Source organism: Thamnophis elegans, chromosome 6 (genome assembly GCF_009769535.1).
Source record: "Thamnophis elegans isolate rThaEle1 chromosome 6, rThaEle1.pri, whole genome shotgun sequence".
Taxonomy (NCBI): Eukaryota; Metazoa; Chordata; class Lepidosauria; order Squamata; family Colubridae; genus Thamnophis; species Thamnophis elegans.
Window position 1 is genome coordinate 2,136,755 of NC_045546.1, and position 17,683 is coordinate 2,154,437.

The following is a 17,683-nucleotide window of genomic DNA, read 5'->3' on the forward strand; positions in this document are numbered from 1 at the left end:
CCTCCCCACAATAGCTTCCCTCAGGAAATTGTGGGTGCTCCATCCCTGGAGCTTCTTTTTTTTTTAAAAAAAAAGGAACGGACCCCCATTTGTCTGAAATGGCACATAGCGTGTGGTGGCTGAGGAAAGGGGGCTGGACTAGAAGACCTCCGAGGTCCCTTTCCAGCTCGGTTCTGATTCTGAGGGAGGATGAAGCGCGTAAAAAAAAAAAAAGCGCGGGCTTTTTTTTCCCCGGGGCGGGGCCGAGAAAAAGAAGTCTCGCGCGGTTTCTTCCCCGCTCCCCCCCCCCGGAGGCCTAGCCGCGCACGCGCAGCCACGCCCCTCCCTCGCCCCCCCGCCCCGTGGCTGCGAGGGGGCCGGGCGCCGCCAGGGAATCGCCCTCCCCCTCGCCGGCCACGCCCCCCCCCGCACGGCCACGCCCCTCCGCTCGTCTGCCCCCCGCGCCGCTGCAGCCGCAGCATCGGAGCCCGGCCCGGCCCGGCTTCGAACCCCCGCCGCTCGGCGCCCGCCTGGCCGTTGCCGTCCCGGGCGGGGAAGGATTGATGTGGAGGCCCAGAGCGGCCCCGCCGCCACCGCCATGCAGCCGCCGCCGAGGAAGGTGAGCGGGGAGAACGGCGGGGATCGGTGGGGGGGGGGGGACGGACGACGACGAGGACCCCGGCGGAGCAACGGGGATGCCGGGTCCAGCCTCGGCGCTGGCGGCTTCCCAGGAGGAGAGACGACCCACCCGGCGATCGGGAGAGGCGGGGTCCCGGCGGGAGCTCCGCGGAAGGGTCTCGACGGGGTGGGGGGCATCGAAGGGGTTGGGGGGGGCTGTAGGGCGGAGGAGGGGCTGCATGGATGAGGTGGGGGATTTGGGGGGGCTGTAAGGTGGAGGAGGGGTTTGGGGGGCTGCATGGATGAGGTGGAGGATTTGGGGGGGGCTGTAGGATATAGGAGGGGTTTGGGGGCTGCATGGGGGAGGAGGGGGATTTGGGGGGCTGTAGGGCGGAGGAGGGGCTGCATGGATGAGGTGGGGGATTTGGGGGGGCTGTAGGGTGGAGGAGGGGGATTTGGGGGCTGCATGGGGGAGGGGGGGCTTGGGCTGCATGGAGGGAAGAGGAAAGACGGGGAGCTGCATGGAGGAGGCGGTGGTTTGGGGGGCTGCAGGTTTGAGGAGGGGGTCTTAGGGGGTCTGCATGCAGGAGGAGGAGGAGGGGGGCGAGGAGCTGCATGGAAGAGGAGGGGGTCTTGCGGGGTCTGCAGAGGCTGGGGAGGGTCAGCGGGAAGCGGGAGGCTGCAAGATGGGCTTTGCTTGAGGCTGCTCCGCGGACCTTCACCCCCCCTCCTCTTCCCCCTGCCTACCGAAGGGGGGACTCCTCCTGAAAAAAACGGACCCCCGACCTGGAGACAAGGATGACCCCGTCGTTGTGGGGATGCAGCTGCTTGCTTCAATGCAAGCCTGCTTGGGGGTCCGGTGGGAGCTGGGAGGGTTGTGATTGGGGGTCCTGACACCCCGTCTCCCCCAACTCCAGCCAGGATTTGAAACAGCCAGGATGCTTGGCTCAGCTCGAGCTGCCTCCCCCACCTCTGGGGAGGTCCTTCAGAGATTTGGGGGGGGATTTCAGCACCCATCATCCCCAGCCAGTCTCCTTGGGCCAGGCAGGAAGACGACTGGGGTGGAGGACAAGTTGACTTGTCCCCAAAGCTTCCCCCCAATTGGCTTTTTGATCTGAGGAGGAGAGCTGGGAATCCCCAGGGGGACAAATCTGGGCTGGACAGATCCGGGGGCCCCCAACTCATATTTTCCTCCCAGGTTTCCAGGCCTGCTTTCCTTCTTGGCCAGGGTCAAAGGGCTGGGTGGGGTGGAACTGTCCAGTTGGCCTGATTGAAGGGAGGCTATTTTTAGGGGTTGGGTCCCAGCCAGGGAGACTTCAGCCGGCCAGGACGCTTCTGTCTGGCCGGCCCCGTTGCAGGAAGGGACAATCCGTGGCGTGGGGGGGTCTCCAGAAGGGCTGCAAGACCCACGAGACACCCCCCCCCAATCCATGGGGCAGCCCTTGCCAGCCTTTCCTCTGGGCAGGAATGGGGGGGATAGATCTCGAGGTCTTATTTATCTAAGAAACCCATTTAGACAGCTGCCCCATCTCTTGCATAACTGGAACCCATAGCCCGCCTTGGCCCCGAAGATAAAATAAACGTGTGTGTGTGTGTGTGTGTGTGTATGTGTGTTTAAAACAACAACAACAGCAGCCACCCACACCAGAGTGTGCCTGCGTGTTCAGACCTGGCTATAATTCATCGGGGAGGGAAAGAGGTTTCATTTTTGTCAACAAAAGGCTGGGCTTTTTCAGAGGGGAGGGAGGAAAGGACGGGCGAAGGAGGAGGAGGAGGAGGAGTGTGATCTTGGCTTGCCCCCCCCCCCCATCGGGGGTTTATTTAGCGGGGTGGGCTCAGCCTGGCAAGCCAAGTTTTGCCCATGTTTACAGGCCATTGGTTGTTGAACATGGTTTGCTCTGGCCCCTTCGAGTTTCAGATGGGGTTCGGGTGGAGATAGGAGTTTCCCTGTAGGGGGATGAAATTTGCTTTGGGGAAATAAAAATAAAAAGTTCAGCCTTTCTGTTTTTAAAAGAAAAAAAGTCCCCTACAGGGTGGATTTTTTTGTTGTTGTTGAAAATTTAAATGTCTTTTTTTCCCCCTTTCCTTGAGATGATTTTGCTCTTTCTTGGGTAAAAATACTGGATTTCATTTGGAGGTGTTAGAAATAGGGGTATCTGTCCCCCCCCCCCAGGGGTGGGGGGAACTTATTGCAGCTGAGCTAATAGCAGGTGACAGGATACAGGTAGTCCTTGAGTTACGACCACAGTTGAGCCCCAAATTGATGGCGCTAAGTGAAGCATGTCTTGAGTTTGCACGAGTTTTATTGCCACGGCTGTTAAGTGAATCGTTGCGCTCCTTACACGGTTGTTAAGTGAATGTGGATTCCCCACCATTGACTTGGCTTGCCAGGAGGCCGCAAAAGGGGATCGCAGGAGGACCCCCAAGAACACGGCGACCGTCATAACTATGAGTCAAGTGTCTGAAGTTTGATTCCCGCAACTGCAACGGTCGTAAGAGTGAAAAGCAACCATAAATTCCCAGTTGTAACTTTGAACGATCACCAAATGAACTGTTTGTAGGTTGAGGACAAGCCGGAGGGACCTTGGAGGTCTTCTAGTCCAGTCTCCTTAAAAGCCTCCAGTGATGCCTGAATGGCTCAACTAGCTTCGTTTCCCACCTGCTTTTCTTCTTCTTTCGAATACAAAACGGTGGGGATTTCCCCTCCTAAATATAGAGCAGTGTGAATGCAGCCCTCTTATTCTCTAGAGCAGGGTTTCTCAACCTTGGCGACTTTAAATCCTGTGGACTTCAACTCCCAGAATCCCCCAGCCAGCGCAACTGCGCTGGCTGGGGGATTCTGGGAGCTGAAGTCCACAGGACGTAAAGTCGCCAAGTTTGAGAAACACTGCTCTAGAGAGAAAGAAAAGTTTAAAAACACAATTTCTTAAAGCAATTTCCTAGTAGGGATTCCCACAACATGATTTTGAACCCTGGCGAACCAGGAAATTTGATTGACACCTGGCCTTTTAAGCCACATTTTTAATTACCATCGTAACTCTGGTCACGAAATGTTGTGTCTCGAAGACTACCTGTATTTAGCCATGGCGGGCAATCCTCAACCGACTGATATTGCAATGGCGCTGAAATAAAGAAACTTAGGACCGGTCCTCGCAATTACGACGTCCTCATGGCCACATGATGGCAATGCAGAATTCACTTGGCAGACGGGGGTGTATTCATGCCACAGTTGCAGAGCCCCCTGGGGTTACGCCATCCGACTCGCAGAGCCGATCGAAGGGAGCTGGGTTTCACTTAACGACCGCGTGATTTGCTTAACGCCCATGCGAAAGGTTGTAAATTCGGGTTGGTTTCTTTGTTTGGCAAGGGGAATCCTCATCCCGATTGTGAGTGTGTAAAGGTATATCGCTTAACACGCAAGGAAACCCAACCGTGGCCACATTAAGACCCCCTGGACTTCAACTCCCAGAATTCCCCAGAGATCTGATTGACACCTGGGCTTTTCCACCTGGGGAATCAGAAAGTTTTCCTTGACCAGTGGGAAAAAAAGCAAAGGATTACCCAACAAATCTGTCAAGAATGTACATTTTTTCCATTCGGGGGAACAGCGCACATTTTTTGCATTTACGGATCGCAAGTAATCCTCGCATTTATAACCGTTTAATGACCGCTTGAATTTGCAAAGGCCCTGTAAAAAAAGTAACACACAACCGTTTTTTACATGGATGACCATTGCATCATCCCTAGGGACACCTGATCAAAATTCAGGCGCTTGACATCCGATTCGTATTTGTGAACTAAATACAGGCAGTCCTCGACTTACAACGGTTCATTTCGTGACCAGAGTTACGACGGTCATGGGAGAAAAAGGGGACTTGCCACCATTTTTCACACTCACAACCGTTGCAGCTGTAATCAAAAGTCAGATACTTTAATTGATTCATATTTACGACGGTCGCAGTGTCCCGGGGGGGGTCACGTGATTCCCCTTTTGCAACCTTCTGACCAGCAGTCAATGGGGAAGCCGGATTCACTTAACAACCGTGCGACTAGCTTAACAGCGGCAGGGATTCACTTAACAACTGTGGCGAGAAAGGTGGTAAAGCCTGAAGAACGTGCCTTGCTTAGCAACAGACGTTTTGGGCCCAATTGTGGCCGTAAATCGAGGACTATCAGTACTTGCAAATAAAATCTGAAGGTGTCTGATGGATATTTTTCCAATTAACACACTTGATTAAAAGGCAGCAAATATCAGGAGTTTTACAGGGCTGGAAAGGGCCAGTGAGGAGGAGAGCTTCCGCCTGTTAATAAAATGAGGTAATTGGAAAAGGAGCTAGTCCTTAAGATATTTTTTTTCCTAATATATACTAATGTGGCTTTCCCTACTGTGAATCCATTATGGGTCCTATTAGCTCTTGGAAGGATTTTTCCATTTTCCTCCTCCCCTTCTTGTTTATCAAACTGTTTCCGTGAGTTCATTTAATTCTTTCCAGGGTTTAAACTGGAGAACCTTCAAAGCGGGGAATATTAATATTTAAACCTTTAACCTTCAAATAACTTAACAGCATCCTGATGGTTGACTCTAGCGAAGAGCAGAGAGGATGAAGGTTTCTCTTTTCTTTCTATCGATCTGCCCTTTTTTTTTTTAAAAAAAAATGAGCTCACGAAACTTTTTAAAGTTGCGTTTCCTGCCCCGCTGGAATTATTGCCGAGTTGACATTCCTTTTTTTTGGCCGAGGCTAGCTTCCATCTGATTCAAGGGTCACCTGAGTATAAAGGTGACTTTTCCGCAGAGGTATTTGATTATTTCGGAACACGGCGGACTTTGCTTGCGATAATCATTCATAATGCAGGAAATGTTGCATCTCCAGATTGTTTCTAAGAGAGATCAAACCATTTCAGTTTCCAAAGTTATGTTGGCATGATTTCTTTTGAAAAAAAAAAAACACGGCAGTCATTCGGTTGCCAGCTGTAAGGTAGGGGAAATCACAATGCAGGTAGTCCTCAACTTACGACCACAATGCCCCCCTCCCTTCCCCACTTTTCTGCTGCTCAGGGAAACATTTGCTAGGTGAATTTTGCCCGATTTTTATCACCTTTCTCGCCACAGTTGTCAAGTCAGGGACACGGTTGTTAAGTGAATCCGCCTTCCCCGTTGACAGAAGGTCACAAAAGGGAAATCGCGTGACGCTGCGACCGTCGTAAATATGAATCAATCAAAGTATCTGAATTTTGATTATGTGGCCACGGAGAAACTTCAATGGTTGTAAGTGTGAAAAGTGGTCCTACGTCACATTCGCAATTACCGTCGTAACTCTGGTCACTAAATGAGCTGTTGTAAGTCGAGGACTACCTGTTTTTAGCCATGTCAGGCAATCCTTGACTTATTACCATTCGTGTAGCGACCGGCCGACATTACAACGGCGCCGAAGTGAAGTGACTTACGACCAGTCCTCGCAATTCCAACTCCCTCATGGGTGTGTATTTATACCACAGTCTCACTGTGGTTGTTATTCAATCCCCATTTGTGACCTTCAAAGCAATTCCCGACTCACAAAACCGATGAAAGGAAGCTGGATTCAATTTAACAACCACCTGCTTCGCTTAGCGACCACGCAGAAGGTTGTACATTCAGGTTGATTCCTTTGTTTAGCAATGGGAATTCTCGTCCCAAATTGTGAGTGTAAAGGTATATCATTTAACACCCAAGGATTCCCCATGTTGGGCGTAGTTAAGACCCCCATGACTTCAATTCCCAGAATTCCCCAGCCAGCCATGCTGGCTGGGGAATTCTGGGAGTTGAAGTCCAGGGGGTCTTAACCTGCCCAACGTGGATAAACCCCAACTTACAACATTTACATTATTAAATGAGAAAGACGTGGAAGGAAATAATTATTTTTTTTTTAAAAAAAAAACCACATTTTTCTCTCCTCCCAGGTGAAAATCACTCAAGAGCTGAAACTCATCCAGGCTGAGCAGATGACAAAACTTCAAGCGAAGCATCAGGCAGAATGCGACTTACTTGAAGACATGAGGTATACAATTAACAGCCACGTTTATTTATATTTTTTCCCAGAGCTCCTTTTTGGGACAACAGTTTGGGTTACAAAACGCCAGGAACTGATGGAATTTCCTTTTAAGATTTCCTGCCTTCGAACTCCGCAAAGGCCTCGCCACAGCTGGAAGTTATAATGGCAACTAACACAATGCATGTTTTTTTTTCCCTCCCCAAGTTGGAAAACCCGGCCATTAATAACGATGGGAGACCAAGGGGTCCAAAATGATTGTTGTTTTTTTGTGATTCTGGAAGTGAGTCAGATTCTTGACTGCTTCGCCTCCAAAAAGAGCCAGAATTGGTCATTCTGCAAATTGGCTTTTGAAAATATATATATCTATATCTATCTATGTATCTATCTATCTATGTATCTATCTATCTATATCTATATCTATATCTATATCTATATCTATATCTATCTATCTATCTATCTATCTATCTATCTATCTATCTATCATCTACCTACCTACCTACCTACCTACCTACCTACCTACCTATCTATCTATCTATCTATATATATATATGACCGGTTAGTCCTTGACTTGTGGCCACCATGGAGCCCAAAATTTCTGTTGCTAAGTGAGAGATTGGTGGTGTGAGTTTTGCCCCATTTTACGAGGTGGCGCAGTGGTTAGGGTGCAGTACTGCAGGCCACTTCAGCTGACTGTTATCTGCAGTTCAGCGGTTCTAATCTCACCGGCTCAAGGTTGACTCAGCCTTCCATCCTTCCGAGGTGGGTGAAATGAGGACCCAGACTGTGGGGGCAATATGCTGACTCTGTGCTTAGAGAGGGCTGAAAGCCCTATGAAGCGGTATATAAGTCTAACTGCTATTGCTATTGCTATTCTTGCCACGGTTGTTGAGTGAATCACTGCAGTTGTTAAGTGAATCTTGCTTTCCCACTGACTTCGCTTGTCTGGAAGTCACAAAGGGGGATGACGTGGCTCCGGGGACATTCTGAACGTTGTAAATTTGGGGTCGCTTGCCGAACCTCTGAATTTTGATCATGTGACCATGGAAATGCTGTGCTGGTCATAAGTGGGAGGACCGGTCATAAGCCCACTTTTTGCAGTGCTGTTGTGGCTTTGAATAGTGGCTCGAGAAATGGCTGCAAGTCCTCGACTTGCAACAGTTCATTTAGCGACCGACCAAAGCTACAACGGCACTGAAAAAAAATGACTTCTTATCTCTTTTCACACTTGCAACATCCCCATGGTCACGTGAGTCAGACTTTTGCAGCTGACTCATATTTATGACGGTCGCAGTGTCCCGGGGGGGGGTCACGTGATCCCTTTTTGCGACCTCCGGGCAAAGTCAACAGGGAAAGCCAGATTCATTTAAAGACGGCGTTCCTCATTCAACAACCGCAGCGATCCGCTTAACAGCTGTCGTAAGGAAGTTCGTAAAATGGGGCAACGCTCGCTTAAGGAACATTCCGCCTAGCAACATAAGCGCTGGGCTCAATTGTGGCCGTAACTTGAGGACTGCCTGTACTACTAATGCCCATAATTAGACTTTCTTCTCCTTAGCATTTTATCCCCTTTTTTTATTTTAAAAGAATCCATGGGGGGAGGAAAGCGAGCTGGAGAAACATTCATTGGCTCTTGGTGTAAGAGAGCATCGATTTCTTGGGACAGGCCTGCGAAGAAATATTTGCATGCGATCAATAAAACATCAGCGTTGGTGGGCTTTCTGATTGCAAATCCCGCACACGATTAGGGCGCCTCGCAAATTACTCCTGGCAATTCCGAGGACTTTCTTAGCAAATTAGAAAGCATTCGGCGTGATAAAAGCCGTCTTATCAATAGTCAATCTGGATGCTTGTCTGGCATTAAGATCCTCCTGATGTCGGGGTGGAAATTTTGCCGCGTCTTTTCCGCAAGAATGCTCGCTCTCTTTTTAAAAAAAATATTTACTTGCACTGAAATTGCTGGCCGGACCGGTTACTATAGTCTGTAAGGTATTTGTTCCCATCCATAAGGATTGCATTTTATGATCGTTAGGAATTCGTTCTGCATGTCACAGTTGGGTACGTCCTTGTCTGAAAAGTTCGTGTTGGCTGAACAGAATGTCTTGCCAAGGTTATCTTCTCATCTTTTGAGATCCAATTATATCATAAATTTATTTTATTTATTTATTTGTCTTGTCCACTCCCGGAGGACTCCGGGTGGCTCACAAAAGACAAGGGAAAGGGGGAAAACGAGACAAAGACAACATATTAAAAACAAAACCAATATTCACAATTTCCGTGGAGGTAGATGCTTCTCAGCTCCCCCCAGCCTGCTGGAACAGCCAGGACTTGGTGGCTTTGCGGAAGGCCGGGAGGGTAGTAAGGGTCCGGATCTCCACGGGGAACTCGTTCCAGAGGGCTGGAGCTGCAACAGAGAAGGCCCTCCCCCGGGGAGTCGCCAGCCGACATTGGCTGGCAGATGGAATCCGGAGGAGACCCAACCTGTGCGATCTAATTGGTCTGAGAGAGGTAATCGGCAGGAGGCGGTCTCTCAGGTACCCGGGTCCGATGCCATGTAGGGCTTTATAGGTAGCGACCAGCACCTTGAAGCAGATTCGGAGACTAATAGGTAGCCAGTGCAGCTCGCGGAGGATAGGTGTAACGTGGGTGTACCTGGGTGCACCCACAATCGCTCCCGCGGCTGCATTCTGGACTAATTGGAGTCTTCGAACACTCTTCAAGGGCAGCCCTTGAAGCCATAAATACATGGCTAGCAAGAATAAAGAAAAGAATATAAGTACTTTTGTTGACCCGTGAGCTTGAGATGTGGGAGAAGAAAAAAAATGAACCTTTTATTTTAGGTGAATTGTTTTCTATAGAAATGGCTAGTTTATAGTATTACGGAGGAATGAAAAGTGGTGGTTTGATTTTAATGCTTAATTTTACTGCAACGGAGGGAGTCAGAAGTCATTTTTAAAAACTTTCTCCCCTCCCCATCCCATCGCTTCTCTTTCCCCTTCTCCTCCCCCCCCCAGCACTGTGACTTCCTATTTGCTTTGTATTTTATTGTATAACCTAATCAAAAACGTCTAAACTCAAATGAATAGATGGCTGGCATGAGTGCGAGGGCAGTGCCTCGTACATAACATTTGTTTTTAAAAAAAGTTGTTTTGTCTTAACCACAAAGAAAAATGAGCTTGTTATTTGGCAAGTACCGTGTAAGAAATTACTGCGAAAGTACTGTGTAAGAGTTTGGAAATTGCAGTGGAAGTGTTACGTTTGTTAAAGGTTCTCAGCACAGATAATAGAATAGAATAGCAGAGTTGGAAGGGTCCTTGGAGGTCTTCTAGTCCAACCCCCTGCCTTGGCAGGAAACCCTATACCAATAGCAATAGCAGTAGACTTATATACCGCTTCATAGGCCTTTCAGGCCTCTCTAAGCGGTTTACAGAGAGTCAGCATATTGCCCCCAACAATCTGGGTCCTCATTTTACCCACCTCGGAAGGATGGAAGGCTGAGTCAACCCTGAGCCGGTGGGATTTGAACCGCTGAACTGCTGATCTAGCAGTAGCCTGCAGTGCTGCATTTAACCACTGCGCCACCTTGGCTCTACCAGGGGTGTCCAAACTTGAGAACTTTTAAGACTTGTGGACTTCAACTCCCAGAATTCCCCAGCTGGCCGGCTGGGGAATTCTGGGAGTTGAAGTCCACAAGTCTTAAAGTTCCCGAGTTTGGACACCTCTGCCCAATACCATTTCAGACAAATGGTTATCCAATATCTTCTTAATGTTCAACTGGTGATCAAAACCAAGCCCCCGTTACTAAGCAAGATAGTTGTTAAGTGAGTTTGCCCCATTTTCACCACCTTCCTTGCCATAGTTGTTAAGTGAATCGCTGCAGATAAGTAGGTTGTTGAGCGAAACTGGTTTCCCCGTTGTCAGAAGGTCGCAAAAGGGGGAAATCACGTCACCCCCGGGCATTTGAAACCGTCATGAATACATGCCAGTTGCCAGGCATCTGAATTTTGATACGTGACCATGTAGTGGTTGTAAGAATAGAGCTGGAAGGGAGCTTGGAGGTCATCTAGTCCAACCCCCTGCTCAAGCAGGAGGCCCTCTACCATTTCAGACAAACAGCTATCCAGTCTCTTCTTAAAAACCTCCACTGATGGAGCACCCAACAACTTCTGTTCCACCGTTTAATGGTCCTCCCTACTCGGGGTCCCTTCAATCTTTTCCCCCTACGGACAGTCCTCGACTTACGAACGCTTACTTAACGACCACTTGAGGTTACAGTTGGCCTCCCGAAGAGCTAACTCCCCGTAGACACCGCTGTGGGAACATGGTTCCTTATTTGTAAGCGCCAGCTTCTGACGATGAGCTGGCACCGTGTTGCCTCAACAGCTTGGCCAATTAAGGCTCGGTTGGCAACGCAGATGTCAAAGCTTTTCAGTGCAAGATGGGAAGGAAATAATTCACAGACGGAAATAAGACGGTGGGGCACCGAGGGAGGAGGGCTTGGCTACCTCCCCCGCCCTCTGATGGAGAAAGGATTTCCAGTTTGACTCATGGAAAAGAACGGAGCTGGAATTCCTATTGTTACGGAGTTCGATATCTTTGACGTGCACAGGTACAGTATGTATAATCTTTATTGTCATTGTACTTAAATATAATGAAACTGGTTATATAGGTGTATCTAGGCGGTATATAGGTAGTGTAGGTGGTACCTTACTCAACAGTAGCAACTGTGAGAGGGATCTTGGAGTCCTAGTGGACAACCATTTAAGTAGGAGCCAGCCGTGGGCAGCAGCTGCCAAAAAAGCCAACACAGTTCTAGGCTGCATCAACAGAAGGAGAGAATCAAGATCACGTGAAGGGTTAATACCACTTTATAAGGCCTTGGTAAGGCCACACTTGGAATATGGCATCCAGTTTTGGTCACCACGATGTAGAAAATATATGGAGACTCTAGAAAGACTGCAGAGAAGAGCAACAAAGAGGATTAGGGGACTGGAGGCTCAAACATATGAAGAACGCTTGCAGGAACTGGGTATGTTTAGTTTAATAGAAAGAAGGACCAGGGGAGACATGATAGCAGCCTTCCAATATCTCAGGGGTTGCCACAAAGAAGAGGGAGTCAAACTATTCTCCAAGGCACCTGAGGGCAGGACAAGAAACAATGGGTGGAAATTAATCAAGGAGAGAAGCAACTTAGAACTGAGGATAAATTTCCTGACAGTGAGAACAATTAACCAGTGGACCAGCTGGCCTCCAAAAGTTGTCGGTGCTCCAACACTGGAGGTTCTTAAGAAGAGATTGGATAAAAATTTGACTGAAATGGTATTAGGGTCTCCTGCTTGAGCAGGGGGTTGGACTAGAAGACCTCCAAGGTCCCTTCCAACTCTGCCATTCTGGTAGGTAGGTAGGTTGGTGGTTGGGTGTGGGTGGGTGGATGGATGGATGGATGGAAAGAAGGAAGGAAGGAAGGAAGGAAGATCCTGATGGATGGATGGATGGAGAGACAGAGACAGACAGACATAGAGATGGATGGATGGAAAGATGTAGATACTGAGGGAGAGAGAGATAGAGAGGGAGGGAGAGAGAGATGGATGGATGGATGGATAGAGATAGATGGATAGATGATAGATAGATAGATAGATAGATAGATAGATAGATAGATAGATAGATAGATGATAGATAGATAGATTAAAAATACAATTATAATGCATAAGTTGCTTATGAGTATAGGGTCTCTTGTTTGTGCAGGGGGTTGGACTAGAAGACCTCCAAGGTCTCTTCCAACTGTCATTCTGATAGGTAGGTGGGTGGGTGGGTGGGTGGATGGATGGATGGAAGGAAGGAGATACTGATGGGTGGATGGATGGGATGGAGAGACAGACAGACATAGAGATGGATGGATGGAAAGATGTGTCTACTGAGGGAGAGAGAGGGATAGAGATAGAGATGGATAGAGATATATAGACAGATAGATGAAAATACAATTATAATGCATACATTGCTTATAAGTATAGGGTCTCCCACTTGAGCAGGGGGTTGGACTGGAAGACCTCTAATCCCCCAGCCAGCCTGGGTTTCTGGGAGTCATCAAACTGCAACATGCAAGATTCCTGGCACTCTGATTTCCCTCCTGCCGCTGTCATTACAACTTCTAAATGCAAGAAAGATTCGCTGGATTTCAAAAATGTATTGTTAATTGGACGGCAGACGCACTGACAGTTCTCCCTCCCACTTTTTATCATCTTTTAAACATGAGCTGCACAAATCTCCTGTCAGCCAACAAACTCTGTATTTTTTTAAACGTTTCTCTTTGCTCCTTATTTCTGTTGTAAAATATGCAGATGCCGAAAAGTTTTTTTTTTTTTTAATCAACTTTAGGCGGTGTTGATTACCTGCCTCGGCAGTGAGAAAATCGCCCCCCCCTCTTCCCCAAACCATCAGGGCTTTAAAGTTAATTCAGATGTCAAATATGCATTGTTAATTGTTGGAGGTTAATGAATTAACACTTCTAGGTTTAAATGTGCTTCAGTGCCCGTGGTGGAGTTTTTAAAGAGAGGATTTTGAAGCGGCTGGTAAGGTGACAGATGTCTTCCTTTAATTTCCATCTTTTTTTCCCAATATTTCAGAGGTTCCAATCCACTCTAATCTCAGTTTAGCTGTCTTTTAAAACTCTGTTCCTTTGTGCGTGCATAAAAAAAAATCACATTTAAGAGGAGGGGAGGAAGAGACTTAAGAAATACGAGCGTACGCTAAACCGATTTGTGGATCTCAAAAATACGTTCTGCAGTGGGTGGTTTTTTTTTAATGGCTAAAGAAGACAGACAATATGCAGACAAGCTTTGGGACTTGTATGCTAGTTTGAATGGTACAGGATTTCCTGCCTGAGCTGGGGTTGGACTAGATGATCTCCAAGGTCCCTTCCGACTCTGTTATTCCTTGGCCAGAGGAAATACGTTTGATTAAAAAACTTCCAGAAATCCTGGGAACAAATACAGGTAATCTTTGATTTAGTAACGACAACTGAGCCCCAATTTTGCAGTTGTCAAGTGAGTTGTGCCCTCATTTTATGACCTGCTTTGCCATGGTTGTTAAGTGAATCAAGCGGTCGTTAAGGAAATCTGGCTTCCCTCCCCCATTGGCTTTGCCTATCAGAAGCCACCTAGGAAGGTCACAAAAGGGGACCGCAGAAACACCCCCCTCCTCCCGGGACATTGCCACCGTCATAAATATGAGCCAGTGGCCAAATGTCTGAATCCCGATCCCGTGAGCATGGAGTGGTCATAAGTGTGAGAAGCATCTCTTTTTACAGGGCTGCTGCTGCTGAATTTCGAAAGAACGGTTGTAAGCAGAGAGCGACTTATGTCCAGGCTGTCCTGGAGTTATGACCATAATGGAAGCTGCCCACCACGGTTGTAAAAAGGATTGGCTATGGGGCCATCTTGGTTTTACGATCATTTTTCTGGCCATTGTGAACAAATCGCCGCGGTTGTTAAATAAACCAGTAGTTTACTATGAGTGCAGTTTTTCCCCCTCCCAAAACTGGAAATAAATGTCGGTTTTCAGCAAAACCGTAGTTTAAAAAAAAATATGGCCACAGGACTTCAGGATGCTGCAAATGTCAAACCGATATGTGTGTATGACACTTGTAGCTGTCATGGGATCACAATCCACATCCTTCACTGCCAACTTCCAACAGGCAGACTCGATGGGAGAGGCCTGATTTGCTTAACAACCGCAATGATTCGCTTAATGGCTGTGGCAGAAAGGGCGTAAAAATCGGGCGCAATTCAACTTCAAACCATATTGTTTATGAGCAATGGAAATTCTGATTTTACCTGCCTGCGGTTTGATTTTATTTATTTATTTTGGTCTCAACCATTCTGGGCATGTAGGTCTAATTTCTTTTTGCTTGCCTGGGGGCAAAGCTTAAAACCCACGAATATCGAAATCTTCTCAACTCTGGAAGCTGGAAGATGAATATTTGGCATAGTAATTCATCTTCAAGGGGAAGGCGTTGACGTCTGCCTGGAATATAGGCGGCCATGGTTGGAGGACAGGACGATAGTCCGCAAAGGGCACTCAATCAATCCATCAGAGTAGAGCTGGAAGGGGCCTCAGAGGTCTTCTAGTCCAGCCCTCTGCTCAAGACCTCATACCATTTCATATAGATGGCTGTCCAGTCTTTTTTTTAAACCTCTTATTCTCTCTCTCTCTCTCTCACACACACACACACAGTCAGACACACCTATCTATCTATTTATCTATCATCTATCTTATCTATTATCTATCTATCTGTCAATCATCTATCTCCTATCTATCTCTTTTTCTCTCTGCTGTATCTATCCATAACTTACTCTCTCTCTCTATCATCCATCCATCCATCCATCTATCTCTGTCTGTCTGTGTATCTATCTATCTATCTATCTATCTATCTATCTATCTATCTATCTATCTATCCATCCATCCATCCATCCATCCATCCATCCATCCATCCATCTCTTATCTATCAATCTATCATCTATCTCTTATCTCTTATCTGTCTATCAATCATTTATCTATCAATCTATCAATCTATCATCTATCTACCTATCTATCTTTTTTCTCTCTGCTGTCTATCTATCCATACCTCTCTCTCTATCATCTATCTATCTATCTATCTATCTATCTATCTATCTATCTATCTATCTATCATCTATCTCTTTTTCTCTTTGCTGTCTATCTATCCATAACTCACTCACTCACTCTCTATCATCCATCCATCCATGTCTGTCTGTCTGTCTGTCTATCTATCTATTTATCTATCTATCTATCGATAGATAGATAGATATAGATATAGATATAGATGGATATATAGATATAGATATAGATGGATATATCATCTATCTCTTATCTGTCTATCAATCATCTATCTATCAATCTATCATCTATCTACCTGTCTCCTTTTCTCTCTGCTGTCTGTCTATCCATAACTCACTCACTCTCTCTCCTATCTAATCTATCATCTATCTAGTTATTTAGCTATCATCTAGCCAGCTATTATCCATCTTTCTCTCTATTCAGTATCTATCCCTCCCTCCCTCCCTCCCTCCCTCCCAGAATAACAGAGCTGGAAGGGACCTTGGAGGTCTTCTAGTCCAACCCCCTGCTCAAGCAGGAGACTCTATACCGTGTCACACAAATGGCTGTCTAGTCTCTTCTTCAAAGCCTCCAGTGATGGAGCCCCCACAACCTCTGGTGGCAAGCAGTTCCACTGGTTAATTGCCCTCACTGTTGGGAAGTTTCTCCTTAGTTCCAGGTTGCTTTCTCTCCTTGATGAGTTTCTACCCGTCGCTTCTTGTCCTGCCTTCTGCCCTGTCCTTTTTGTACACAGGAACATCACCCGTTCACGCATCACATCAGGAATCCTTGGCTCGAAGCAAGTCCTTAGGGCAGGTTTTTCCCATCCGTGCCCATTAATGCAGCTGCAAGTCAACCGTGAGTCACCTGGCTTGCAAAGCACATGAGGCTCTCTGTGAATCAGAATTCCACCCAGACGCCTGGAGTTGCTCCTTCACCTCCTGCAGGGACTCACGCGCGACAGTGACAGTCCCTAAAAATCGTGGCACGACAAAACCGCGCTCGACTAAGCCGCGCCCGATTAAACCGCATCGCTGACGTCATCAACAGGGCGACAACAGCCAGCGCGGAGAAAGAAGGGCGCTTTAAATAGCGCTTTGAAAGCAAGCCGATTCAAGTTAAGGTAAGGGTTAGGTTTAGGGTTAGCTTTAGGGTTAGGGTTAAGTTTAGGTTTAGGGTTAGGTTAAGGGTTAGGATTAGGTTTAGGGTTAGGTTAAGGGTTAGGGTTAGGGTTAGGGTTAAGTTTAGGGTTAGGGTTAGGTTAAGGGTTAGGGTTAGGGTTAGGTTAAGGGTTAGGGTTGGGGTTAAGTTTAGGGTTAGGGTTAGGTTAAGGGTTAGGTTTAGGGTTAGGTTAAGGGTTAGGTTTAGGGTTAGGTTTAGGATTAGGTTTAGGGGGGTTAGGTTTAGGTTTAGGGGTTAATTTTAGGTTTAGCGTTTACAGCGTTCTTCTGTCTCCGCGCTGTTGTCGCCCTGTTGATGACGTCAGCTACGGGGTTCGTCGAGCGCGGTTTAGTCGAACGCGGTTTTGTGGTGGAACCCCTAAAAATATTAGAACCATTTCTAATATTGCATCTATTGTGAGCAATAAGGAGGGGGGGGAAACCACACACATACACCCCCCCCCCCCACTTCTCCGCTACTCCCATTTAAACCGAAATGGATAGGTAATAAACGTAATTGTCTGTGGATAAAACAGTAACAGCCGGGAACAATGAGCTGCTGTGTCTCTCAACGCAGGCTGGAATTTGGTCCGGTATGAAGCTGGCGCGATCGTTTAATTAGTTCCAGTAAGTTGGCTATTTTCATAACGTCTAATTGCCCTAAAGCTGTGTTTTGAAGCAGGCCGGAGGGAACGACGCTTTGCGGGAACAATGCAGCTGACAATGCGGCTGGTGTGCAAAATGCAGCCTTCGAGGGCAGCGGGTCCTCGGCGTACGGCCACAACCGCGCCTGAAATTTCTGTTGCTAAGCGAGACGGCTGGGAATTGAGTTTCCCCACCCCCGTTTTTACGATTTTCCTCCCCTTTCTTGTTAAAGGGGATCCCTGCAGCTGCTGCCTTAAAGCTCCTTAAATGTCCGAGGAGGCTAAATAATTTGCACAGTTTAGAATTGTGACGACGAAAACACCTTTTCTACAGGTAGCCCTCTGCTTACAAGCACGACGCAGCCCCAAATTCCCGTCGCTAAGTGAGACATTTGTTAAGTGAGGTCTCGCCCCGTTTTTTTTAACGAACTTTCACCGTTGTTAAGTGAGTCACTGCGCTTGTTAAGCAGATCTGGCTCCCCCCATTGACTTTGCTGGTCAGAAGGTCCCAAAAGAGGTCACATGAGTCTTAAGACCGCAACCGTCATAAGTACGAGTCGGTTGCCAAGAGTCTGGATTTTTATCACGTGACCATTTGCAATGCTGCAATGGTGGTAAAATGTAAAAAAGCCCATTTTTTTTA

At 47.4% G+C, this 17,683-nt stretch overlaps 1 protein-coding gene across 1 annotated transcript in view; it reads left to right on the top strand.

The window, feature by feature from the left end:
* Nucleotides 1–406: 406 nt before the first annotated feature.
* Nucleotides 407–17,683, top strand: part of FCHSD2 (FCH and double SH3 domains 2) — a 90,523-nt gene continuing 73,246 nt past the window's right edge. The window contains exons 1-2 of the mRNA XM_032219693.1: nucleotides 407–598; nucleotides 6,535–6,632. Of these exons, the coding sequence (XP_032075584.1) occupies nucleotides 578–598; nucleotides 6,535–6,632 (119 nt within the window). The 5' untranslated portion in view covers nucleotides 407–577. The remainder of the gene's footprint in view (nucleotides 599–6,534; nucleotides 6,633–17,683) is intronic.